The sequence below is a fragment of the Polistes fuscatus genome, unplaced genomic scaffold, assembly GCF_010416935.1.
Source record: "Polistes fuscatus isolate 324 unplaced genomic scaffold, CU_Pfus_HIC Scaffold8, whole genome shotgun sequence".
NCBI lineage: Eukaryota > Metazoa > Arthropoda > Insecta > Hymenoptera > Vespidae > Polistes > Polistes fuscatus.
In genome coordinates this window covers 5,916,023-5,941,161 of record NW_025113162.1, presented here as the reverse complement: position 1 = coordinate 5,941,161, position 25,139 = coordinate 5,916,023, and the positions used below count along the sequence as shown (strand labels likewise).

The following is a 25,139-nucleotide window of genomic DNA, read 5'->3' as shown; positions in this document are numbered from 1 at the left end:
CTTTCTCATTTGGTATTTAAGCCCTATAGTTTTTTCTTTTTTTTTTTACTCGACCGACTCAAACTTTTCGCGAGATTTATATTCCTCAAAATTGTATTCCAGTGTCTACTAGAAAGAAAAAAAATATAATCGATAATAATATGCATTAGCGATTCTTCTCACAAATAACGGGTTTCGCGTTCTAAAGTTTGACCCTATTCATTAAAACTATCACCGTAGCGTTGTTTTTCTTTTATATTTTGATGGAGCATGCGTGATATTCAACCCTTTTCGAGAAAACAAATTTACTTATAGTTCGTTCAGACTCTCTCTCTCGTGTCTTAATCTATCGAAAAAATTTGACAATTTACTTTTATTCAAGTTTCGTATGCCGAACAAATATGGATTACGCTATTGGATGGAATCGTTTTAACTTGTCGGTATTAGGAGTTTGGCCAGAACCTACGAAAACGACGTTTACATGGCGATTAATATCAGCCATTATCTTTTGGACGAGTACAACTGTGACATTTTTGTTCATATGTGCACCACAAACGGCAGATCTGATTTTAAATTCAACAAGTTTGGACGAAGCTATCGAAAATTTATCTATCAACATACCAATCGTATTCGCTGTGATAAAACAAATAGTTTTGCGATATCACGGTAAAGGTAAATATCATCATTCATTTTATTTCATATCATTTATATTATTTGTATTTGTTGAATTTTATTTTTTTATTTTTTTGCCTTTTTTCTTGAATGAAGCTTTGAGATCATTACTCGTAGAAATACTTCACGATTGGACAAATAGTAAAATGATACCTGATCCAGAACGTTTGACGATGTTGAAAAATGCTAAATTGAGTAGACGAATATCACTTTTCTGTTCAACTTTGACATATCTAATGTTGACAGCCTTTATATCGCTTCAAATGTATGCAAACATGGCTAGTGCATCCGAAGTAGATCTAGGAGGACTTTTGCATCCTGCAACATTTCCATACGACACCAAGAAAAGTCCTTATTTCGAGATCACTTGGATGGGACAATTTATGGGAACAGTTCTAACGGCGATCTGTTATTCTTGCTTCGATACATTTCTCGCTGTTTTTGTCTTACATTTGTGCGGACAATTGTCGGTTTTGCGATTGAATTTAAAAGAATTGTCTGACGTAGCAAAACGTGACATCACGTTATTTCAAAGTAGACTTGGATTCATTGTCAACAGGCACGAACAATTATATAAGTTAGTATTGTTTATTCTTTTTCTCTTTAAATACATTTTTTCTCATTTCCATTTGCAAATATTTTTGATCAGAACTTTGTAAATTCCAATTTAATTTTGTCTAAAATATCAATTTAATCTTGCCTTTATCAATCGAAATTTCTTTTTCGTTTCAAGATTCGCCATAATAGTCGAGGATTGTTTCAATCTTACCCTACTCGGACAAACTTTAATTTCCACAGCAATGTTTTGTCTGACTGGATATCGTATGATAACGGTATATGAAGTGAAATATATTTTTTGTATAAAAAAACAAAAAGAAAAGATTAAACATTTCAATTTTGTTTGTTTTCCTAGTCGATGGGATCACAGGAACAGGAATTGCCAATAGTCGGGCTGATATTTTTTGTCATTCACGTAATATACACGATGTTGCATTTATACATTTATTGCTACGTTGGTGAAACACTTCTAGTCGAGGTAAGTCAATAACAAAGTTGGCCTCTTACTCGTGCCCAGCTAAGAATTTATCAACTTGTGCCTTTAAGAGCACTGGAATAGCTTTCTCCGCTTACGATTGCGAATGGTATGACTTGCCACCTAAAAAGGCAATGTGTCTGATGATAGTAATTTGTCGAGCAAGAATAGCCTTTCAAATCACGGCTGGAAAATTTAGTCCATTTTCTTTAGAGTTGTTCGGTGCTGTGAGTATCTCAAAAACTATTCTCTTATATTTGCAAATATTATTACTAATTTATTTTGATTTCAGATCATGAAAACATCTGCCGGATATTTATCGGTATTACTCGCTATGAAAGATCGTCTAATTGAAGAATAATTATTCACATTATATGATTTACGATGGACAAATAATTTGTAAAATATTAAATATCCATTCCTATGTTACTTGTACTCTGTATGTAATTTTTTCTTTTTTTTTTTTTTTCATAACTTTGCCCTACCAAATTATCAACGAGTTGTTAGACGTAAACGTATCGCTAATAAAAATTAATTAAAATAATAAAAATAACAATTATGCAGGACAAAAGAAAATTAAAACTCAACGATCTTGCAATAGAATGTTGATCGTTAAAACAAAATGAAATACCTTTTCAATTATGAACAATTTTCGTAGACGCTTCCTGTGTTATTTCGCAGCACATCTGGACTTCAATTCACTTATCCGTTTTATTCCCCTTTGTTAATATCGGGAAATACTGAATATATGTTATTACGCGTAATAATGTACAAGGGATTACAAAGCGTTGAAAATGGGGAAGGTTGGATATGGAAACTTCAACGAGGTTGCTTATTTAAATGCGTTCGGTATATAAGGGAAGATAAAATCGTACTACGAGATTCCAAGTAGATTAATTATTAAATACCCAGTGACGGATACTTCATTTTAGTTTGACGAGCATGCGTGTTGGAAAAAGAAAAAGGGAAGGACATCTATGTCGTATGACGAACTAGAAACGCGCAGTCGTTGTTTCGTCGCGTATTACAATCGTCATACGATGCCAACAGGATTCGAAGAAGGTACAATTTTCGGTGTAATTTTTCAATTTCCCTCCAATAAAAAAGAAAAGGAAAAAGGAAAAAGAAAATCTTTAAATATTTGTAACTTTTCGTTTACCCAAACGCGAGTTATTATTCGTTTCACAGATTTGAATTACGCAATTGGCTGGAACCGATTCAGCTTACAAATACTTGGAATTTGGCCTGACTCAAAATACACCGAAAGTGATCCCACCTTATCGAAATATTGGTTCATTGTCCATTCATTTTTTATGTTCGGATTTATAACATTACCACAATCGGCGTATCTTCTGATGATTTGGGGTAACATTGAACTGATGACAGAAATTTTAGCGACTGCGAACGTACCGATTACCATGTCTTGCATTAAATTGTTGTTCGCGCGATATCATTTGGAATGTAAGTGAGGTTTCGATGATACGTAACAGTGTTTTATATTACAACACGAGTGATGGAAAATAAATGAAAAGAAATAATAAATTGTTTCCAGCATTGAGACCACTTCTAAATTCATTTGTCGAAGATTGGAAAAGACCGAAAAGTGAAAGCGAGAGATCAGTCATGTTGGATAACGCTAAAAAGGCAAGAATCATATCGATATGGTGTACGACGTTAGCACACTTCATGACATCGATTTATATTATACCTCGAACCTTAATGATTGCCCGAATGCAGAGAGATCAATTCGAACCGCAACATACGGTCGTCTATCCAGCTTATTTCCCATACGACATTAGTGAAACACCGGCCTTTTGTATTTCGTGTTTCGGACAAATCGTAGCAGCCTACAGCGCTACCGTGTCATACATAGGCGTAGACACGTTCATTACAATGCTGGTCCTTCATGTCTGTGCCCAAATTACAAATCTAAGGCATGCTCTTGAAAATTTACCGAACGGCCAAATTACCGAAATGGCCAGTCATTTTACGCAGGAATTGAAGTGGATCGTTAAGAGACACGAACATCTCAATTGGTTGGTCTATCCGTCGAATGTGTTTATTTTTTTTATCAATGATTCATTATACGATTATGATAATTATTATTATCATCCAAGGTATGCCAAATCGATCGAGAACTCGTTTAACTTGTTGATGCTCATTCAAATACTGGCTTGTATCATTCAAGTGTGCTTTCAGACATTTCAATTATTTCGCGTAAGTCAATTGCACAAACACGATTTATATTTTTTTAACTAATTAATATGGGCTTGTTTATTTCCTTTTTTTTCTTTCGTAGATAATGAAACAAGATGGAGATGAATTTCCTGTAGAACAATTGTTTTTTGTTGTATTATTTGTAGTTGTTACTTTGGTACAACTGTATTTGTATTGTTACGTTGGAGATATGCTTATCGTTCAGGTTAACAAAATATTTTTTGTATATATTTAAATTATGTAGGAACTATGCATTATGTGATATGTGTTGAACAGAGTTCTGGAATAGGCATGTCAGCATACGAATCGCAATGGTGTAACTTGCTCCCTAAGGATGCACGAAATATTCTTTTCGTAATGCATCGATCTTCGATTCCACTTTGTTTAACAGCCGGAAAATTCGGTACATTCTCGATGGAAATGTTTAGCAACGTGAGTGACAAAAATTCATTTACCTAGACGCATTGTTATATCTTTTAAAAATATTTTCTTTTCCATTTGCAGATTTTGAAAACCTCAATAGGATATCTTTCAGTGTTGGTAACAATATCAGATAACAAGAAATAATTTGAAACGATTGATAATAAATAGAATAGAAATAAACGATACGAATTTCATTTTTATCCGCGTAAATATTACGTGATCGCACAGTACAGAATTTACCTGAATAGTCTTAACGAATGTTTGAAATAATTTTCAAGGACCCCTAAAGCAGCTACAATTTTGCGTGTTCGTTTGGAAAAAGAACTTTGCAATTTGGCATGATCATTTTTATTCGTTTAAGTCCCTGAAATTTATTTTTACAATTTGTGTACAAACCATTCGGATAAATTCTATTTAATAATTTTATATATTATTTATACAGTTATAAATATTTAATTAAACTATATACGTATAAATATTTTGAGACGTTATGTTATAATATATTCCTATAAATAAAGGAATAACGATCTGACTTTCTTCATTGTCATTTAACAACTAATCGTACTATGCGAAAGTATTATAATTACATAATTCTTAAAGAAAACAATATGAACAAATTTCCATCGTTTTAAAAACAAACGTCGATAAAGTAACATAGCTAAAGAAAACTTGTTCTAACCACCAGAGTCAACTGGTGTCGATGGTTTAGGTTTTCTAACGATAGAGGGACTGGTTTTAATGCACCCTCCCCCTCACTCTTATTATTTTCATCTCATTTGTACGTAAATGTATAACAAAAAGCTCTTGTCAAAATTTCGTCATAGATGATGGACAAAATATTGAAATTTTGAATTCACGAAAAAATGAAATTTTCCCAAGGAATCGTAATCGAGATCGATTCGATTTTGAAACGCAAATTATTTCCTATGGTTACTGTTTATTTTCATAGAGCATGCGCCAAGAACACATATGCTAGAAGACATAGCTCGCGAAATACGAAAGAAATGAATTCAAGATCAGTCCTAGACGTGTCTCGGACGCATGAACTAACTCGTGCTTAAAAAATAAAAAAATAAAAACAATTCTAAGAATCACAATCTTAATAAATCGATCTAGTTTAAATGAAATTACAATGAAGATACAAAAAGTGTCAGAAATTGATTACGCTTGTGGATGGAACCGTTACACCATGGATTTCATAGGGATTTGGCCAAACGAAAGAAGTCTCGATCAAATTTCAAGCTACAAAGTTTTGACGGCAGTATGCTTGATGTTCTGTTTCATCTGTCTACCTCAAACGATTAATCTATTCTTTATTTGGACCAATTTTAACCTCGTCGTAGAAAATTTATCGATGGGTAACATATCCGTCACGATAGCACTACTTAAAACTATCTTTTTCTGGTTGAATGGACAATGTAAATAAATAATACATTTTTTTAATATATATATATAAAATTAAAATAAATTACATTAATTAAAAAAGAAAAAAAGAAAACATGAAAAAAAGAAAACTGTGTGTATGTGTGTGTGTGTGAAGAAATATGATAGAAAAATTGGATTGATTATAGAACAAAAAATTCCTTCTCCATGCAAGCTCTCAAATATCTTCTGTCGTTAATGGAAGAAGATCAAAAAGCTGCAACAACCGAAGAGGAATCAAAAACGATAAGGAACACCGTAACAATTTCGAGAAAAATATCGATCAGAAGTACACTCATGTGTCTAAGTGTCGTCATTGTTTACACTATACTACGCTACGTCACTATACTTCATACCGGTCGAAATCTTTTATTTCGAGCATATTTTCCTTACGATACACGAATCAGTCCTAATTACGAGTTAACATTTATAGCACAATTGATAGCAGCATTCTACGCTGCAACATCTTACACAGCTGTAGACACCTTCATCGCAATGTTAGTTCTACATATTTGTGGACAACTTTCGAATTTGAAACGAGAATTGATAAATCTACGATCTAAGAACGGTGACGAGTTCAAAACTAAACTAACCAACATCGTCGAGAAACATGATTATCTTAACAGGTATGATGATAAAAAAAAAAATAAAAGAAAAGAAATGGAATTTATGTTAAATTAAATGAAAATGTTGTTAGGTTCGTTGATACGATCGAGAATCGATTCCACATAATGCTATTGATTCAGATATTGGGATGCACCGTGCAATTGTGTTTCCAATGTTTCCAAGCACTTTTGGTAAGATGATCAGATTTGATATGAATGATATTTATTGAGTTCATATTTTTAATAATTATTTTAGTATTTGAGTATTTTTAATATCAATATTATACAAAAACTGTCAGTATCGTAATAAAATATCTATTTTATCAAATATACCCTGTATAACGTAACTCTGTTCCGAATATATAAATAATTCATTTAAAAATATATTGATCAAATAAATATAAATAAATAGAGTACTTGTTTATTAATTACAGTCGTACATCGAAGGACCAGATGAACTATTTATTTTGGAAGTATCATTTCTAATGCTCTACATATGTTACGTTCTAATTCAGCTTTATCTTTATTGTTACGTTGGCGAAAGACTACTTTCGGAGGCAAGTTAATATAAAAAAGAAAAGTATAAGATATATAATGTTTGAAAATAATAACATTTCAGAGCACGGATATCCTGCAAGCTGTTTACGATTGTGAATGGTACAATTTAACACCAAAGGAATCGAAGTCACTTTTAATGATCATGTATCGAGCAAGATCACCATTATATCTTTCAGCTGGTAAATTTTGTATCTTCACATTAGAATTATATAGTAGTGTAAGTATAAATATTCGAAAAAAAAATATTAAAACTCAAATATCTTGAGAATAAAAATGTTAGGAATGATTATATTAACGATTCAATTTTAGATTTTGAAGACATCGATGGGTTACATATCGGTTCTTTATGCAATCAAAATCAAAACTTCAACGTGAACAACAATCAACGCTACAAATTGTTATATAAAATATTATTATTTCAATGAGTAATATTTCACAATATTATTTATCATAAATTCAGTAGCTTTTATTATAATTATCACGTAAATTAGTTTCCCTAATGGTAGATCGTACGTCGGTAAGGTAATATATCCGAAGGAATATCTGATAAGGAGCCCTTAACTAACCGCAAGAGTCGAGGTGCGCAGAACACAATGACATGTTTCGATTTTCTTGGTATAGAGGGACACTTATTTAAAGGAACACCAAGGATGACTCCAAGGTTTCCATTAGGAATACTTTTAATTATTTAATTTGTCAGTAAACAAATGAAAATAAATAAAAACTGTGTTAATTGTTAAAACAAAATTCACGATAAATTCAATTTAATCGAGTCAATAAATTAGAATTAAATGAAAACATAAGTTAAGTATAATATTCGAGTATTCTCAGTGATAGTGAGCATGCGCCAAATAAATAGAGACGATTGAAATAGCAAAAGGAACTGAGAATATCAGTTCTTGATAGATCGTTCTCCCGAGAACCTAACATGGATTTTAATCCAGGTATAAATCAACAAAAAACATTTAATATTTCTAATCATACGTGTCACTATAATATTTTTTTTTTTTTCATTTAAATAACACTATCATTAACAAAATTCAATCGATCGATTGGCATGTTAAAGTTTCATACGTGGATTACGCATCTGGTTGGAACCGGTACACCATGAAGTTCTTGGGGATTTGGCCGGAAGAAAGGAAACTTGATCGAGCTTCAAGCTACAAAGTGCTAATACCAATTAGCCTTATGTTTTTTTTTATGGCTGCACCACAAACCATTAATCTTTATTTCATATGGGGTGACTTCAATTTAATCGTGGATAATCTTTCGGTGGCTAACATTACTGTGATCATCGCGCTTATTAAGATGATCACCTTTTGGTTCAACGGAAGAGGTAATTATTACGTTTCATTTTATTTTTTATACGATTTATTATAATTAACTAGCAAAGGAAGGACACCCAGGTATTCCAGATGTTTTTTATTTCAAATCTATGCATAAATATTATGGATAGAGTATGTTAAATATTATGCATTTAAATATTCTATATTAAATATTACGAATTTAAATGTCTTCCTTTATTAGTAAATTCGTTATTGTACAAAATATTGACTTTTATTTATTTTATCAGTATTTATAAATATTTTTGATCATTCTGTAATACGAATGTTCGTAATAATTTATTGGAACAAGATTCCCGTCAATATTACATATATAATATTTCATATAATAATATATGAAAAGTAATTATAATATATATAATTATAATTATTAATAATAATGAAAATAATTATAATATAAAAATATAAATAATTAATAATAATGAAAATAATTATAATATATATAATATTTCATTGTAAATTCCGATCAAAAATATTTTTTTGAATACTGAATAAATAATGAGACTCTCTTTAACAGTTGAATTATAAATTGATTTTTTGTTTGTCTCGATCGATGCGTAAGCCATCAAGATTCTATTGTCTTTCATGGTGGATCATCGGAAAGAGGCAAAGACGGAAGAAGAAATCAAGAAAATGACTAAAATTGCTAAAATATCAAGGAGAATATCAATTGGAAGTACAGTGATAACTAACAGCGTAGTTGTACTTTGGGCTATCTCACGATTCCTGTTGATACGTCGTACCGGTCGTGTACTATTCTTGCAATCATATTTTCCCTACGAGACATTGGTCACGCCAAATTTTGAAATAATTGCAATTGGACAAATAGTATCTGCCTTTTATACAGCAACAACTTACACGGCTGTCGACACCTTCGTCGCAATGTTGGTATTTCACGTGTGCGGACAATTCGCGAATCTTCAGCGACAATTGAAAAACATTTGCAACGATAAAAATGGAAATTTCGAAGAAAATTTTGCCGATATCGTGAAAAAACATGATTGCCTTAACGAGTGAGTTAACAAAATAATTCTTCAATTTGTATTAATAAACTCGGGAATTATTTTTTCTTAACAATGATTAGGATACATTTTGTTTTTGTTTAGATTTGCCAACACGATAGAGGATAAATTTAATAGAATGCTGTTGATGCAAATGCTCGGTTGTACCGTAAAACTATGCGTTTTATTCTTCCAAGCACTTTTGGTAACAACAACAACAACAAAATTTAACACCAAGTAAAAATTTCATAAAATTATAATATTAACGTGTGTTTTGAATTATTCTAGTCGATCACTGAGGAAAATCAAGAACTGCTCGTGTTTCAAATATGCTTCCTAACACTTTACATATCCTATATTCTGTTACAAATTTATCTCTATTGTTACATAGGAGAAGAATTAGTATCAAAGGTAAATTATATTTGTATTTATCTTTATCTCAATAATTCTTCTTTTTTTCTTTTTTTATAATTTACCTTTATCGCGCAGAGCAATGAAATGGCCGACGCAGCATACGAGTGCGAGTGGTATAATATAATTCCCAAACAAAGTAAATATCTTATTTTAATGATTCGTCGAGCACGAACACCATTACACATAACCGCTGGTCGATTTTGTTCATTCAATCTTCTTCTTTTTACCAAAGTGAGCAAGGAAAAACTATTCGTGATTATTTCGTAATTATTTACTGATTTGATTTTCTATTTTACAGATTTTAAAAACGTCCATGGGTTATTTGTCTGTCCTGTATACAATGAAAGCCAAAAGCACGTAGAATAAATTTTACACGTCAGTCTAAATAATTCATTATAAAAATTCAATTAAGATATTATATAGTATTCGAGTTTTCATATAAATTAGAAATAATTCATGATTCCGAGTGAAACGCGTATATCAAAAACTTTGATTGCGAAAGAATTATTATATCGTTTCGTAAAATATTTATATTCTAATTTAATATAAAAAAAAAAAAAAAATATTATAAAATACGAAAGACAGTTCGACGTCGATAAAGTAACGTGCCTGCAATGTGGATGCTAATCGAATAACCATATGAGTTAAAACACGTACAAGTACCAGACTTAGAACTTTCTAAAAAAAATTTTTAAAAACACATATCAACAATATTTAAATGTAAAATAAGAAAAAAACCTTAAACTCGCGCATGAACATTTGTTGATCTTTTATAACACACCTGCATAAAACATACTATAAAAAAATATATGAAAAGTATTGAAAAAGTTTACATGAATATATGTGTAGGAAAGTGATATATACAAAAATGATTATAAAAAGGATTAAGGATAATAAATTACGTCGGTAAGGTAACATGCACAAACATAATACAGATATTAACATAGTAACCGAGCGAGGTATATTGAAATGTGTTATGAGATTGTTTAGTATTCCTTACTATAGATGGCCATATCCAGCATGATCCTTAATAATTATTATTCGAATTTTGAGATAAAATCAAATTTTTAATTTGTTTTCATTGTTATAATTTATTACACAACAATGATAACACTTGCGAACGTGAATTATTTCTAACATAATTTAAAGAAAAAAAATGAGAGAAGTATACAAGAATTCAATCGTGATTGATGTTATGGAGCATGCGCTAGAAATAAGCGCTTTGAACGTAGAAAATCTTTGGAGGATTAGTTCTTGATACGTCGTTGTGACGATAGCTTACATGGATGTTGATCGAGGTATTAAATTATTATAGCAAAAAATATTAACATTAAATTATTATATCAAAATATATTACGTTAAATTAAACAATCCAATTAAAAAAATAAGAAATATTTCTTAATTTTGTACACAATACTTCGTTCAATATAAAATTTCAATATTTAATATATTAATTTTTCCAATAAATAATATTTACATATTATCTCGATCGATTAACATATGAAAGTTTCCTACGTGGATTACGCCTGTGGTTGGAACCGAAAAATTATGAAGTTCATGGGAATTTGGCCGGAAGAAAGAAAAATCAACAATGCGTCCAGTTACAAAGTGTTATTCCCCATCGGTTTTATGGTACTTTTCATTACCATACCACAAACAACTAATCTCTACTTTATATGGGGTGATTTCGAATTAATCGTGGAAAATCTATCGGTTGCTAACATGACTATTACGATTGCTGCATTGAAAACGGCAACTTTTTGGTCCAACGGAAGATGTAATTATAAACATTCAAATTACTTCTTACAAACAAATAATATTATTTTTGTAAATATAATAAATTTAGTTGAATTATTTCTACAATTTATCACCAGCCATGAAGGTACTTTTAACGCATATGGAGAATGATCGAAAAGAAGCCAACACCGAAGAAAATATAACGAAAATGACAAGAATCGCTAACGTTAGCAGAACTATAACAGCTGGAAGTATAATAATGTGTAATTTTCTTGTCATACTCTATGTGACATTAAGAATCGTTTTGTTACCATACACCGGACGATCACTTTTTTATAGTGCTTATTTTCCATACGACACACGACACTTTCCGAATTTCGAATTAACTGAAATTGGTCAAGTTACAGCAGCATTCTACGCGGCCAATAGTTACACCGCTGTGGATACTTTCATGATGATGTTGGTGTTACACGTGTGTGGACAATTTTCGAGCCTAAGAAAACAATTGTCCAACTTGTGTTCCGTAGACAAAAGTCATTTTCGAATTGATCTGATCGAAATTGTGGAGAAGTATGATATGCTCAACAGGTGAGAAGAAAAGAAAAAAAATTAAGAAAATTTTTTTTAATTTTTCATTAAAAAGTATACTTCATAGTTATGCTGAAACAATCGAAGATAGATTCAACAACATGTTGCTTATGCAAATGATCGGTTGTACTGTGCAACTCTGCGTTCAATCGTATCAAGCAATTTCGGTAAAAAAATAAACTCTGAAATTAATTATGTGTATTCATTTGATATTTCAAGAAAATGATTAAATTCATATGTGAGTATTCTAGGCACTCGTTGACGATGACCAAGGATTATTGATAGTCCGATTATTCTTTTTTGCGGTATACACAACATACGTCATGCTTCACATTTATTTGTATTGTTACGTCGGTCAGAAACTTTTTACCGAGGTAAATCATTGAATTTATGTTTATCGATACAAAAATAAAAACCATAAGTTTAACATCGTAGGGTACGGAAATGGCCTATGCTGCGTATAATTGCAACTGGTATAATTTATCACCAAACGATGCTAGATGTCTAATAATAATAATGTCACGAGCACAAATATCATCGCGTATTACGGCAGGAAAATTTTGTTCTTTTAATCATGTACTTTTTAGCAACGTGAGTTAACGAATTTTATAATTTTCTTGTTATAATAAATAATATTTTTCTTAATCTAATTTTATGTCTTAACAGATTTTGAAAACATCCATGGGTTACTTGTCCGTCCTGTATGCGATGAAAACCAAAGATATGGAGTAAAATATTAAAAAAAAATTATTTAAACTAACATTAGATATTTAACTCAATTTTTTATAATAATATTACGACAATTTAAACCAGCGATCTAACGATTGTACCTTTTCTTTTTAACTTTCTATCGATTTATATCGTGAAATCTCAGATTAAAAAGATTTTACTTTACGCTGATCACACCATGGCATCGTCGGTAAGAAAAAAATGATGTATGGAATCTCTCTCAATAAAGTAACCACAAGAGTGTTAAGGTATACTTCAAGTAACTAGAGGCTTAGAAATTCTTACCATAGAGGGATCTGTTCTAAAACAATCTAATTCATAACTACTTCAAAGCACTCAAACATGAAAATATTAATAATTAGAACACCGAATCAATTTCATCCAAAATAGTAATAAAAAATACTATTCATTTTTTTACTTTGACAATTGAAATTATTTAAGATATAAATTTAGAAAATTCTTAATATAAAGAAATGATAGTAAATAACAGTTCTTAAAGAGCATGCGCTAGGAAGAAATACACTTGAAACAAAAATCAACCGGGGAGGATCAGTTCTCGATACGTCGCAGTAACGGAAGAACCTACATGGATGTATCCCGAGGTATAATAAATTACCTGACAAAAAAAAATAAAAAAAAAAATAAGCATTTGATGAAATTCATCATTAACGAGATTATATTATTAGTTTCATCAAATCATTAGAACTTCTTACCCTCTGTTTATATATGAATAACTTACTAATACTTTGTCGATTGATCTCAACATGCTAAAGTATCCTACGTGGATTATATTTGTGGCTGGAATCGTTACTCTATGAAGATTTTGGGAATTTGGCCAAAAGAAAGAAAAATCAATGAAATATCGAGTTACTTGGTTCTTCTACCACTTAGCATGATGCTACTAATCATCAATATACCGCAAACAATAAATCTCTACTTCATATGGGGTGATATCGATCTGATTATTGAAAACTTGTCGATTGGAAACATGACCGTGTTAATTGCGGTCTTGAAAACGATTATCTTTTGGTTCAGTGGAAGATGTAATTAAACGTATAATTATATTAGAATATTTTTCTCTTTCGGAAATTCGTACGTGCCTTCTTATAAAAATTAATTATTCGATATTATATAAAAAAAAAAATATTTTTTTCTTTTCTTTAAATTCTATAATATAAATAATACTTTTATAGAAAGAAAGAAAAAAAAAAAAAGAAACATTCGTCATAAAAATAAATTTTCTTTTTAACGAATTATATTACTCAAGCCATTAGTGTTCTCCTATCAAACATGGAAAAGGATCGAAAAGAAACTAATGCCAAGGATGAAGTTAGAAGAATGATGAGGATCGCGAATATTTGCAGAAAGATATCTATCGGTTGTACTTTAACTTATTACATGGTCATCATTCTTTTCATCATTCTACATTTGATATTTACACATTATATCGGCCGTATTCTTATAATACGCTCATATTTTCCATACAACATACAATCAACACCGAATTACGAGTTAACCATTTTTGCCCAAATCTTGGCTGCATGGTGCACAGGCGGAGTTTATACATCGGTAGACACTTTTGTGGCTACTTTAGTGTTTCACTTGTGCGGACAACTGAACAATTTGAAACATAGTTTGCGCGATTTGTATTCACACGATGGCAATGAAATTAAATTGAAAATTGCTAAAATCGTTAAGAAACACAATTCTTTGAACAGGTGAATATATTTTCTAAAACCAAACATGTTTTTCGTCTTTTTTATACATTTATATACGTAAGATTTAATGATATCGAGTATAACGATGTTTAATTAATGTTTTACTTGGATTTGTTTGAATTTCAGATTCACCCAAACAATCGAACAAAAATTCAATGTCATGTTACTGTTGCAAATGATCGGCTGTTCGTTGCAACTTTGTGTTACGTCTTTCCAAATACTTGTGGTATAAGATTTTAAATAAATATTATTTAAAATATTAGTATATAGAGAATTTAAATATCGTTATAATTATTACTAGGCCCTTGAAGGAAAAAATGGAGTTATCCTAGCTCAAACAACTTTCTTGTCGGCATACCTAATATACATATTGCTTCAAATATACCTATATTGTTACATCGGTGAAAAACTCATTTCAGAGGTAAATCAAATTCCCTTATAATTAATTTTCTACATTTAGGTTTTTCTCTTGACTTTCTTTTCTGTTTAAAGAAAATTTTCGTCAAATTTTTACGATTTTTAGAGCATTGGAATTTTTGACGCTGCCTACGAGTGCAAATGGTATACTTTACCTCCCAGTGAAGTTAAATCATTGATGATAATCATGATTAAAGCCAAAGTACCACTTCGCATAACTGCAGGAAAATTTTGTTCATTCAGATATCAACTATTCTGCAATGTGAGTTACAATAGATTATTTACAATTATTTTCTACTAGATTAAAAAAAAAAAAAAACAAAAAAGAAAGTAAATTTTTATCAAATATCTATGACAGATTTTGAGAACATCGATGAGTTACTTGTCGGTACTTCATGCAATGAATATCGTAAATACCGAATAAAATATGCAAGTATATCAAAATATATTATTATCTATTGTTGAAAAAAGTGAAATATATAGCAAATAATTTGATTATTTTATTTCTATTCTAATAATTCGTTAAGCATAACACAACAACACGATATTATCGATCAATATTTTTATTGATTTATATTTCTGAAAGTATTCCTTCGAAGAGTATAATACTTGAGGCTGGTAACACGATACATCAATGTCGATAACGTAAAATATTTCCATAAATCTTAAAAGAAAGTGACCGCTGGAGTAACAATGCAGAAAAAAAGAAATATCAAAAGACTTAGAAATTCTTACAATAGAGGGATCTGTTTGATATGATCTTACGTACCTATAACTATAACAAATAATTTCAAACGAAATTAGAAAAATAATTTCTATATACAGTGAATCCAATTTTTCATTGGAAATAAAATCATTCAAAAATAATATTCTCTTTTATCTTGATAATTCAAAATTATTTTTCACTAATCATTTTATCAGAAAATATTCAAATACATAGATAATACTATAAGAGTTGTCATAGAGCATGCGCTAAGAAGGAATACTTCAAACAGAAATCAAACTGGTAGGATCAGTTCTTGATAGGTCGTTGTGACAGAAGTCGACATGGATGTGACCCAAGGTATAATGAATTACCTCTAAACAATTTACATTAAAAACAAAAGAAAAAATACACATTGAATAAAATTCATCATTAATTCATTGAATATATCAAACCTATCATTAGTTTCATCGAATCATTTAGGAATATGATTTTAATTAATATAAACCATTACTAATACATTGCTGATCGATCGATGCAATTAAGTTTCCTACGTGGATTACATTTGTGGCTGGAATCGTTACACCATGAAGCTTTTGGGGATCTGGCCGGAGGAAAGAAAATTTCATCGACCGTCCAGTTACATTGTTCTAATTCCAATCGGCATAATGATACTATTCATCAACATACCACAAACAATAGATCTCTACTACGTATGGGGTGATATCGATTTGACCGTCGAGAACTTGTCGGTTGGAAACATGACCGTGTTAATTGCTGTCTTGAAGACAACTATCTTTTGGTTCAGTGGAGGATGTAATTACATTGTCTCTAATAATCATTTCTTATTGTTTTATTAAAATAATTATTTACAAATATTTCTTTTCTCTCTTTTATCGTTTCTTTTTCTTTTTTTCTTAACTCTCAATTTAAGGTAACTACTTTTTGATTCGCATTGAAATTTTTTATTACGTTTCTTCGTATTTTACTTAAAAAAAAAAAATATTTAAAAAAAATGATCTACTATCGAAAGATTTACTTTTTTTTTTTATTTCAATTAATTGCATTACTCAAGCTATAAATATGCTACTATCCCATATGGAAAAGGATCGAAAAGAAGCTACTACCGAAGAAGAAATAAGAAGAATGATGAAGATTGCTAATGTTTGCAGAAAAATTTCTATTGGAAGTACATTAACTTATTTCTTAATCGTTATACTCTTCGTTATTATTCATCTATTATTAAATATCTACAAGGGACATGTTCTCATATTACGGTGTTATTTCCCATACGACAAACTTTCAACACCTTATTACCAGTTAACTATTATTGGTCAAACAATGGCTGGATATTGCACGGGCAGTACTTACACTTCTGTAGATATTTTCGTGGTTATATTAGTGTTTCATGCGTGTGGACAACTTTCTAATTTGAGACAACAGCTTAAAAATTTGTGTCAGAAAAATGATTACGAATTTAAAACTAAACTTGCTCAAATTGTACAAAAACACGATTCTTTGAACAGGTATACATTTATTTATTTATTTTTTTTTCTGTAAATAAGTATTTTGTGTTTTATTTTTTTCATTTTTTAGATTCGTCAATATAATTGAAAAAGAATTCAATGGCATGTTACTGTTGCAAATGCTTGGTTGTTCAATGCAAATTTGCGTTACGTGTTTCCAGACAATTTTGGTAAGATTTCGAATAAATTTCTGGAAAAAAAAGAATATTAATTTAAATTAAATTATATTTATTATTATTATAGGTCCTTGGAAGTGGTAATAAAATGGTTTTTATTCAAATATTATTTTACGGATTCTATTTGATATACGTCTTACTTCAAATTTGTCTGTACTGTTATATTGGTGAAAAACTTATTTCGGAGGTAATCAATTTTTGTTTGTTAAATATTACTCCCAAAAAAAATGACAAAAATTAAAAAGTTAAATTTAATAATAGAGCATTGGAATTGTCGATGCAGTGTACGAATGTCAGTGGCATCGTTTCTCACCTGGTGAATCTAAATCTTTAATGATTATTATGTTACGGGCACGAATACCTCTTCACATAACAGCGGGAAAATTTTGTTCGTTCAGTCATAAACTGTTTAGCAACGTAAGTATTACAATATTAGACTTCTTTTATTTACTTTCTTTACAAGAGATAAATAAGTAGTTCTTCGTAAAAAAAAATGTATTGAATGTGCAGATTTTAAAAACATCGATGAGTTACTTATCAATGCTACACGCGATGAATGTTGTAAATACAGAATAAAATGTGTAAATATATATATTGAAAATTGTACCAATTAAGTAAGTTATTAAAATAATGAATTATATTTTACAAAATTGATTATTATCTTTTTAAGAAATTATTAATTATATAATTCTTATGTCCCCCTGAAAATGATTTGTATTAAGCAAACAATTGTTTCAATGCATAAGATTGAAGAAAAAAGATTTAATAAATATTTTTTAAAATAAAGATTTAAAATTTACGCTAATTTAAATCAACTATTACATTTACTTAAAAGTATATGAAATAATATTCAAAAAAAACGTGTATTAAAATTTATAAAGTTTACAGATCATATTTTGTTATGTTAATTCCTATCGATTCATATTTTAAAACAGTACCTCAAAATACTTAATGCTGGTAACAAGATGCATCGTCGATAACACAACGAATTTCCGTAAATCTTAGATCACCATAACCACTAGAGCAACAATATGTAAATAGCAAGTTACTTAGAAACTTTCACCATAGAGGGATCTGTTTCGTATGACCATAAAAATAGCTATAGCATACAAACATAAAAATAAAAATATATTTCTTATAAATAAACGTAGACCGTAATCGACAACTATAGGACACATGCATTGATCAATTTTATAAACGAAAGCTATTAAACGACATTAAATAAATATTCATTCCAAGTATGTAGATAACATAGCAGCAAGTATTCCCATAGAGCATGCGCTAGAAAATATTTCTTCAAATGGAAATATACTAACAAGGATGATCAGTTCTCGTAACGTCGTTGTGACAGAAGCTTACACATGGATAAGCCCGAAGGTACAATGAATTACTGAACAAATAAAAATTACAAAAAAGAAAAGAAAAAAAATACAAAGCAAACACCATCAAATTCATCACCAATCAATAGTTCGTACTAATCGTTAGTTTCATCAATATCATTAAAAATTATATATTATCCATATTTATACACGATTATTAATTCTACATTGATCGGTTAACGTAATAAAGTTCCCTACGTGGATTACATTTGCGGCTTGAATTTTTACTACATGAAGATTTTGGGAATCTGGCCTGAGGAAAGAAAATTTAATCGACTATCCAGTTACCTTGTTCTAATGCCACTCAGTATGATGATAGGATTCATCAACCTACCGCAAACGGTAAATCTTTATTACATACGGGGTGATCTCGATGCGATCGTTCAAAATTTGTCAGTTGGAAACATGGTCGTGTTAATTGCCGTATTGAAGACTGTCATCTTTTGGTTTAATGGAAAATGTAATTATAAATCTTATTTCAATTTCAACATTTCACTTTAGTTCTTTATTAGTTCTTATTCATTTCTTGTTTCTTTTTTTCTTTTTTTTTTTTTTTTTTTTTTTTTAAATGAATTATATTATTCAAGCTATTCGTGCGCTGGTAGCAATTATGGAACAAGATCGAAAAGAAGCAAGTACCGAGGAAGAAGTGAGAACGATGATGAGGATCGCAAAGATTTGCAGAAAAATATCCGCAGGATCTATTTTAACGTATACCATACTTCTCTTTATACTCATCTCTCTGCAGGTTCTTTTAACTTATATTGTCGGACGTGTTCTCATATTGAGTGCATATTTTCCGTACAACGTAGAACAGACACCGAATTATCAGTTAACCATTATTGCTCAAATGACGGCTTCATACATAACAGGCGGGACTTATACAGGTGTAGACATTTTTATAATTACTATAGTGCTTCACGCATGCGGACAATATGAAAATCTGATACAACGATTACGCAACGTGTGTGTTAAAACGGACGATGATTTTCAAACTAAGCTCGCTCAAATTGTTAAAAAACACAATGCTTTAAACAAGTATATACGATTTATTTTTATTGAATTTTTTTTTGTTTCTTTTTTGTTTTTTTTTTTTAATTATAATTTCTAATCATTCGTAATCTTTTCTCAATTTTTGTTTGCAGATTCATCGAGACGGTCGAAGAACAATGTAATGTGATGTTATTATTGCAAATGCTATGCTGTACGCTTTTACTTTGCGTTACATGCTTCTTGGCAACATCGGTGAGATGTTTAAATAAAATCTGTTAGATTTGTTTAATTGAAAAATGAAAAAGTAAAACATTTGGATGATTGTGTTTTTGATTTTAGTCAATCGAAAGAGACAGTGATATGATGACAGTTCAATTAATGTTCTTTATGGTATATTTAACACATATTTTGCTTCAAATGTTTTTTTATTGTCATATTGGTGAGAGACTACTTTCCGAGGTAAATCATTTTATTTTAAATAATTATGCTAACGGAAGAGAAGCAAAAAGAACAAAATAATTCGATATTATAGGGTACAGGAATTATCGATGCTATATATGAATGTAAGTGGTATGATTTACCAGCCAATGAAGCTAGATCATTAATACTAATTATGGTTAGAGCACGAATACCTCTGCAGCTTACAGCTGGTAAATTTTGTCAGTTCAGTCATAATCTTTTTACTAATGTAAGTAAAAAATATAACACATTAGTATAAGTGGATGGGTTGAAAAGTTTTCAATCTAATATAGGAAAAATTTATTTCGATCGAACTTATTTTTATTTGAAAAAGAAAATGGAAATTCTTATTTGCTAAGGATGAAAACTGTTCAATTCAGCGCCTCGTATATTAAATTTAAAAAATATATATATAATTCATTATAATACATATACTGCAGATTTTGAAGACATCAATGAGTTACGTGTCGGTACTGCATGCAGTTAATTAAGTGTTGAATGAAATAAGCTGATGTATTTAAATGTACTATCAAATGTTGAAAAGTAGTAATGTATTACACAGAATTTATTCTATTCACAATGTTATAAAATATTTAACTATATTTTAATGAGCTTGTTATGTGTCTCAAAAGTTATTGATTATATCATTCCTACGGTACAACAAAAATTAGTCTTCCATAGTATTCAATTTTGCCAATATTTAAGGGAAAAATTCTGTTAGATGTTTGTGATATCGACAATGTGTGTCGGTAAGTTAACATACTCTAGTGTTAGCTAGAATGATGACAGAGTATAACCATGAGGGTTGTAGCACGCAAGCATACAGCAAATCGCTTAGGGTGTTCTACGATAGAGGGATCTTTTAAGGATACTCTTTCATAAAAAAAAATACTACGTATATATACGAAAAAGTATCCAACTTCTATAAAACAATAAAACATTTCGTAAAATGAAAGATTTTCATTTGCCCCATATTTAATAAATGTTAAATAATTAAATTTACGATTGGAATCAAAATAATCTTGAAAGTTTTTCCGGTCAGAACAATACCTGATTTCATAGAGCATGCGCCACGCATGATTCGAGAATAATATTATACGAAATGCAAAAGATACGAACAAAAGAATCAGTTGTTCTTGATACGACGTTGTCATAAGAAGCAACATGAGCGTTGATCGAGGTAGAGATAGTTAACAAATTTTTTCACTCCCTTTTTTTTCAATCAATCCTAACTATTTTTATTTAATAAAAAAAACTATTTAAAAAATTTCTATTTATTATATCAAATAAATGACAAAAATGATCGGTACGATAATTAATCGCAATTTAAGAATAAAAAATAATTTTCTAAAAAGTGCGCTTTTAACGAATAACATTTATTTTTTTATTTTTCCAAACGCGATAGTAAATTTCTTTTTTTTCTCAGATTTGAATAATAAATCATATTGATCCGAACTTACGTATTGCTATTGGTTATGGTCACGCGATCATGACCACCAAATATGTAATTCTCAATAATTCCTGTATTTTCCGAAATCATTGCACACATTATAGTTGATATCTAATATTATTATACTAACGCGACCTATGTTAACGAAAGTTTGGCAAGTTGAATACGCTTGCGGATGGAACTTTTACACGATGAAATTCATTGGAATTTGGCCGGAGGAAAGAAGGCTCGATCGAATTTCAAGCTACAAAGTTTTAATAGGGATTGCCTTCATCATATTTTTCTGCACAATACCACAATACTGGCAGCTAATTATCGATCGAAATGATTTCGATTTGGTTATGGAAAATATATCTGTAGACAACTTAAATGGAACTATCGCGTTCATAAAAATGATCTTCTTCTGGTCGAGCGGAGAACGTAAATACATTTCATTTAATTCGACGCACTATTAAATATCATGTCAAATTCAAAATTACACAATTTAAAAGTCTACTTAATCGTTACCTCAAATTAGATAATTAAATATTTTTTTTGTTCAAAAAGTATCATTGTATTAAGTTAATTAACAATTAAAATGAATTATAATAGTAGTAAAAAAAATAAACGACGAAAAATTAAACACGAACAATTATATCAAATTGAATTATTTTTCTCACATTTCAAAATACTTATTATTATTTAACGTTTCGATCAAAGCAATAAAAGGCCTCCTTTCGGCGATGGAAATAGATTGGAAAGAAGTGTCAACAAAAAAGGAAGAACGAAAAATGATGAAACTAGCAAGATTCAGCAGAATTTTAGCAACGAGAGCGACCGAAATAAGCTATGCACTTATCGCGGTTTACATTGTTAAAAGATGCTTGTCAATGCGTAACGAAGGTCGGCTTCCATTCATCTCATCGCATTTTCCATTCGATTACTTGACCAGTCCGATATTCGAATTGACGTTCGTCCTACAAGTGATTGGTGCAGTTTATTTTACTACAGTTTACACATCAGTCGATACTTTCTTAACAATGTTGATCCTTCACGTGTGTGGACAACTTTCAAGATTACAAGAAGATCTGATTAATTTAAATTCTAATACGAGAGAAGAATTTCAAAAAAAATTAGGTTACATCGTCCGAAGACACGATCATTTAAACAGGTAATTGTTAATTAATTATAATTTTATGAATAACCGCGTAATATTAATTGATTTTTTCCAAGGTTCGTCGATACGATTGAGGAACAGTTCAACATAATGCTCCTTGTTCAAATGCTTGGTTGTACATTGCAATTATGCATCGAATGTTTTCAAGGACTCATGGTAACATTTTAATAATTCAACAGATTCGTCTAATATTCAAGAAACTTTTTGCAGATTATTTGAAAGGAATTACTAATAACTAATAATTTAATTCAAAATATTAACACTAATATGTGAATTGTAGTTGATGGCTGGGGAAGGTGAAAAGATGCCATTGATAGAAATGTTTTTCTTCGCGTTCTACGTATTCTATGTTCTACTTCAATTATATCTGTACTGCTATGTTGGTGAAAAACTTTGGACAGAGGTTAGCCAATATCGTAATTTCAAAAATTTATTCGATATGAAATATTAAGATACCAATAAGAAGTATATCATTTAAGAGTACCGAGGTTGCTCGTGCTGCTTACGAATGTAAATGGTACGATTTCTTACCCCACGAAGCAAAATCACTCATATTAATAATCCATCGTTCGCGATCACCTTTACGTCTAACTGCAGGCAAATTCTGTACCTTTAATCATGAACTTTACAGTAGCGTAAGTAATCGTTATACTTAAAGTAAATAAAAAATTAGTATCTATAAAAACGAGACTCCTGATTTTTATATTACAGGTTTTGAAAACATCAATGGGTTATTTATCTGTCTTACGTACGACCATGATAAAAGATGATTAATATTCCCGATTTTTATTCTAAAGATATAAATTACTATACTATCCTAAAGTTGAATATTTTCGAAAATAAAATATGTAGATTATATTTTATTCGTAATTTAGCTATAATTATCGAAACCAATTTTAATCTACCTAAATAATATTTTAAAACGTATGCCTTAAATCAAAGTATGAGAATTAATTAACATAAGATTGATTATAACGAACGAGTTACAAACTAGTATGATCATTTTAAAGTCTAATCGTATTTTTGCAAAAAAAAATACTTAGCCAAATAGACCGACAATAGAAGTATGTATTTCAAGAAATAAAATCCTTAGTATGGAAACGCGTATTATTACTTCATAATAACCTTAATTCATATTTTATTACTAAAAAAAAAGAAAAAAGAAAGAAAACTAATTCTTATCACGTTTAACATTCAGTAAACTAATTTAAATTTCAACGGCTACTCTAAAAGAATATTCATAAACCGTATAGTATAAAACTCGATGAAAATTTCATTGCAGAAAATAATAATAGGTGTGTTACGCATAAAGGATGCACAAAATCATTGAATATGCAACATAAAGTTAAAGATAAAATTTTTCTTCTCAACATCTATCACCCTCAACCACTTTTTCTCCACGTCCTTCACCACCCTTATCTCCTCCGACCCTCTTTCTCCCCCACCTTTGTATTTCTACTTCTTTTACACCCTTATTCCTTAGACAATATTTTTCTCCGAACCTTAAATACATTTTTTAACAGCTTGGACTCCGATCACTTGTCATATTGACCTGAACACGAAGGGAACGCAATACTACACGATAAATGCATGATTAATAAAGAAGAACCGATGAAACTATCAATTATGACGATTCGTCGAGCTATAGCATCATCGAATATTCTAAAGACGTATTTGAAAAATCTCCTACGAAAGGACTTCAAAATGCGTAAGCTATAGTTTTCTACGTGGTTGACACTTATGGCTGAAATCCTTGCACCATGATGATATCTAGAAATTAACTAAACCAAAAATTCCTCTGGTATCTAATTATTAGATTTAAAAAAAGTACAACTTTTTATACCTATATATATGTTTTGGAAACTATTCTCTTTATAAATCACATTAAAACACTATTTTTGATATGTGACTATGATTTCCTAACATTTCTATTTATTTCTAGATTAATGTTTTTTTTACAGATTCGTGTGTATACGCATGAAAAACTATTTTATAAAATATTACTGATACAAATGCTGTCCGATAATTCCAAATATTTTTGGTAAGATTCGTAATAAATTACTGAACAAAAATTAGTAAGATAAAATATGGTTATCCTAAGATCATGAGATTGTTTAGATAATTAATTTAGATAATTAAACTAATATTAACACTTGGTTGATAGACCATAATACAAAAGTTTCTTCTATGTGGATTACATTCGTGATTGAAATGCCCAAATAATGAGAACATTTGGAATCTTTTAAGAGGAAAGATAATGTAATCGAGCATTCAATTACACTGTCTTAATACCACTCAGCGTGTTAATGCTATTCTCCATCATACTACAAAGGGTAGAACTGTAATATACATTAGGGTGTTATAAATTACTTTGCCGAAAACCTGTCAGTGGGAAATGTGATCTGTGATAATTGCGTATCTTAAAGACGACCATCCTTTGT

General features: G+C 30.0%; 8 protein-coding genes across 8 annotated transcripts; all 8 read left to right on the top strand.

The window, feature by feature from the left end:
* Positions 1-380: 380 nt before the first annotated feature.
* LOC122524712 (odorant receptor 13a-like) lies at positions 381-2,051 on the top strand. Its single transcript, XM_043647117.1, has 6 exons — positions 381-651; positions 748-1,228; positions 1,385-1,484; positions 1,565-1,687; positions 1,756-1,911; positions 1,977-2,051. Exons 1-6 carry the CDS (start codon positions 381-383, stop codon positions 2,043-2,045), a joined length of 1,200 nt encoding a protein of 399 aa, XP_043503052.1. The 3' UTR covers positions 2,046-2,051.
* Positions 2,052-2,661: 610 nt separating this feature from the next.
* Positions 2,662-4,476, top strand: LOC122524982 (odorant receptor 13a-like). The gene is made up of 7 exons (XM_043647512.1): positions 2,662-2,746; positions 2,873-3,145; positions 3,237-3,720; positions 3,802-3,901; positions 3,984-4,106; positions 4,178-4,333; positions 4,406-4,476. The coding sequence occupies exons 1-7, from the start codon at positions 2,662-2,664 to the stop codon at positions 4,466-4,468; spliced, it is 1,284 nt and encodes a 427-aa protein (XP_043503447.1). The 3' UTR covers positions 4,469-4,476.
* Positions 4,477-5,456: 980 nt separating this feature from the next.
* On the top strand, positions 5,457-7,284 carry LOC122524981 (odorant receptor 13a-like). Its single transcript, XM_043647510.1, has 6 exons — positions 5,457-5,742; positions 5,922-6,372; positions 6,444-6,543; positions 6,786-6,908; positions 6,971-7,126; positions 7,219-7,284. The coding sequence occupies exons 1-6, from the start codon at positions 5,457-5,459 to the stop codon at positions 7,282-7,284; spliced, it is 1,182 nt and encodes a 393-aa protein (XP_043503445.1).
* A 732-nt stretch (positions 7,285-8,016) lies between these two features.
* LOC122524980 lies at positions 8,017-20,704 on the top strand. The gene is made up of 19 exons (XM_043647509.1): positions 8,017-8,245; positions 8,815-9,265; positions 9,359-9,458; positions 9,542-9,664; positions 12,428-12,583; positions 12,659-12,722; positions 13,989-14,439; positions 14,566-14,665; positions 14,741-14,860; positions 14,963-15,118; positions 16,880-17,085; positions 17,156-17,255; positions 17,329-17,448; positions 17,523-17,678; positions 19,389-19,678; positions 19,786-19,885; positions 19,973-20,092; positions 20,166-20,321; positions 20,533-20,704. Exons 1-19 carry the CDS (start codon positions 8,017-8,019, stop codon positions 20,581-20,583), a joined length of 3,249 nt encoding a protein of 1,082 aa, XP_043503444.1. The 3' UTR covers positions 20,584-20,704.
* Positions 10,938-12,293, top strand: LOC122524714. The gene is made up of 4 exons (XM_043647120.1): positions 10,938-10,965; positions 11,175-11,444; positions 11,542-11,992; positions 12,060-12,293. Exons 1-4 carry the CDS (start codon positions 10,950-10,952, stop codon positions 12,169-12,171), a joined length of 849 nt encoding a protein of 282 aa, XP_043503055.1. The 5' UTR covers positions 10,938-10,949; the 3' UTR covers positions 12,172-12,293.
* Positions 13,941-15,984, top strand: LOC122524713 (odorant receptor 13a-like). The gene is made up of 5 exons (XM_043647118.1): positions 13,941-14,439; positions 14,566-14,665; positions 14,741-14,860; positions 14,963-15,118; positions 15,215-15,984. The coding sequence occupies exons 1-5, from the start codon at positions 14,012-14,014 to the stop codon at positions 15,278-15,280; spliced, it is 870 nt and encodes a 289-aa protein (XP_043503053.1). The 5' UTR covers positions 13,941-14,011; the 3' UTR covers positions 15,281-15,984.
* LOC122524715 (odorant receptor coreceptor-like) lies at positions 16,874-17,672 on the top strand. Its single transcript, XM_043647121.1, has 4 exons — positions 16,874-17,085; positions 17,156-17,255; positions 17,329-17,448; positions 17,545-17,672. The coding sequence occupies exons 1-4, from the start codon at positions 16,901-16,903 to the stop codon at positions 17,593-17,595; spliced, it is 456 nt and encodes a 151-aa protein (XP_043503056.1). The 5' UTR covers positions 16,874-16,900; the 3' UTR covers positions 17,596-17,672.
* A 1,545-nt stretch (positions 20,705-22,249) lies between the features above and the next one.
* LOC122524979 (odorant receptor 13a-like) lies at positions 22,250-23,472 on the top strand. The gene is made up of 5 exons (XM_043647508.1): positions 22,250-22,692; positions 22,755-22,854; positions 22,979-23,101; positions 23,178-23,333; positions 23,410-23,472. The coding sequence occupies exons 1-5, from the start codon at positions 22,265-22,267 to the stop codon at positions 23,470-23,472; spliced, it is 870 nt and encodes a 289-aa protein (XP_043503443.1). The 5' UTR covers positions 22,250-22,264.
* Positions 23,473-25,139: the final 1,667 nt, after the last annotated feature.

What these genes read in the sequence shown, in the direction of transcription:
- LOC122524712 (XM_043647117.1), top strand. Translation starts at nt 381, where the DNA reads ATGGATTACGCTATTGGATGGAATCGTTTTAACTTGTCGGTATTAGGA. An exon ending in AGGCACGAACAATTATATAA is followed by an intron (nt 1,229 to 1,384) that starts GTTAGTATTGTT and finishes TTTCGTTTCAAG; the next exon opens with ATTCGCCATAATAGTCGAGG. An exon ending in CTGGATATCGTATGATAACG is followed by an intron (nt 1,485 to 1,564) that starts GTATATGAAGTG and finishes TTGTTTTCCTAG; the next exon opens with TCGATGGGATCACAGGAACA.
- LOC122524982 (XM_043647512.1), top strand. Translation starts at nt 2,662, where the DNA reads ATGTCGTATGACGAACTAGAAACGCGCAGTCGTTGTTTCGTCGCGTAT. An exon ending in GCCAACAGGATTCGAAGAAG is followed by an intron (nt 2,747 to 2,872) that starts GTACAATTTTCG and finishes TTCGTTTCACAG; the next exon opens with ATTTGAATTACGCAATTGGC. An exon ending in AGACATTTCAATTATTTCGC is followed by an intron (nt 3,902 to 3,983) that starts GTAAGTCAATTG and finishes TTTCTTTCGTAG; the next exon opens with ATAATGAAACAAGATGGAGA.
- LOC122524981 (XM_043647510.1), top strand. Translation starts at nt 5,457, where the DNA reads ATGAAGATACAAAAAGTGTCAGAAATTGATTACGCTTGTGGATGGAAC. An exon ending in GCGAAAGACTACTTTCGGAG is followed by an intron (nt 6,909 to 6,970) that starts GCAAGTTAATAT and finishes ATAACATTTCAG; the next exon opens with AGCACGGATATCCTGCAAGC. An exon ending in CATTAGAATTATATAGTAGT is followed by an intron (nt 7,127 to 7,218) that starts GTAAGTATAAAT and finishes ATTCAATTTTAG; the next exon opens with ATTTTGAAGACATCGATGGG.
- LOC122524980 (XM_043647509.1), top strand. Translation starts at nt 8,017, where the DNA reads ATGAAGTTCTTGGGGATTTGGCCGGAAGAAAGGAAACTTGATCGAGCT. An exon ending in CGTCTTTCCAAATACTTGTG is followed by an intron (nt 14,666 to 14,740) that starts GTATAAGATTTT and finishes AATTATTACTAG; the next exon opens with GCCCTTGAAGGAAAAAATGG. An exon ending in AAACACAATGCTTTAAACAA is followed by an intron (nt 19,679 to 19,785) that starts GTATATACGATT and finishes TTTTGTTTGCAG; the next exon opens with ATTCATCGAGACGGTCGAAG.
- LOC122524714 (XM_043647120.1), top strand. An exon ending in TTTTTGGTCCAACGGAAGAT is followed by an intron (nt 11,445 to 11,541) that starts GTAATTATAAAC and finishes ATTTATCACCAG; the next exon opens with CCATGAAGGTACTTTTAACG. An exon ending in AAGTATGATATGCTCAACAG is followed by an intron (nt 11,993 to 12,059) that starts GTGAGAAGAAAA and finishes TATACTTCATAG; the next exon opens with TTATGCTGAAACAATCGAAG.
- LOC122524713 (XM_043647118.1), top strand. Translation starts at nt 14,012, where the DNA reads ATGGAAAAGGATCGAAAAGAAACTAATGCCAAGGATGAAGTTAGAAGA. An exon ending in GTGAAAAACTCATTTCAGAG is followed by an intron (nt 14,861 to 14,962) that starts GTAAATCAAATT and finishes TACGATTTTTAG; the next exon opens with AGCATTGGAATTTTTGACGC. An exon ending in GATATCAACTATTCTGCAAT is followed by an intron (nt 15,119 to 15,214) that starts GTGAGTTACAAT and finishes TATCTATGACAG; the next exon opens with ATTTTGAGAACATCGATGAG.
- LOC122524715 (XM_043647121.1), top strand. Translation starts at nt 16,901, where the DNA reads ATGGCTGGATATTGCACGGGCAGTACTTACACTTCTGTAGATATTTTC. An exon ending in CGTGTTTCCAGACAATTTTG is followed by an intron (nt 17,256 to 17,328) that starts GTAAGATTTCGA and finishes TTATTATTATAG; the next exon opens with GTCCTTGGAAGTGGTAATAA. An exon ending in GTGAAAAACTTATTTCGGAG is followed by an intron (nt 17,449 to 17,544) that starts GTAATCAATTTT and finishes TTGTCGATGCAG; the next exon opens with TGTACGAATGTCAGTGGCAT.
- LOC122524979 (XM_043647508.1), top strand. Translation starts at nt 22,265, where the DNA reads ATGGAAATAGATTGGAAAGAAGTGTCAACAAAAAAGGAAGAACGAAAA. An exon ending in GTGAAAAACTTTGGACAGAG is followed by an intron (nt 23,102 to 23,177) that starts GTTAGCCAATAT and finishes ATATCATTTAAG; the next exon opens with AGTACCGAGGTTGCTCGTGC. An exon ending in ATCATGAACTTTACAGTAGC is followed by an intron (nt 23,334 to 23,409) that starts GTAAGTAATCGT and finishes TTTATATTACAG; the next exon opens with GTTTTGAAAACATCAATGGG.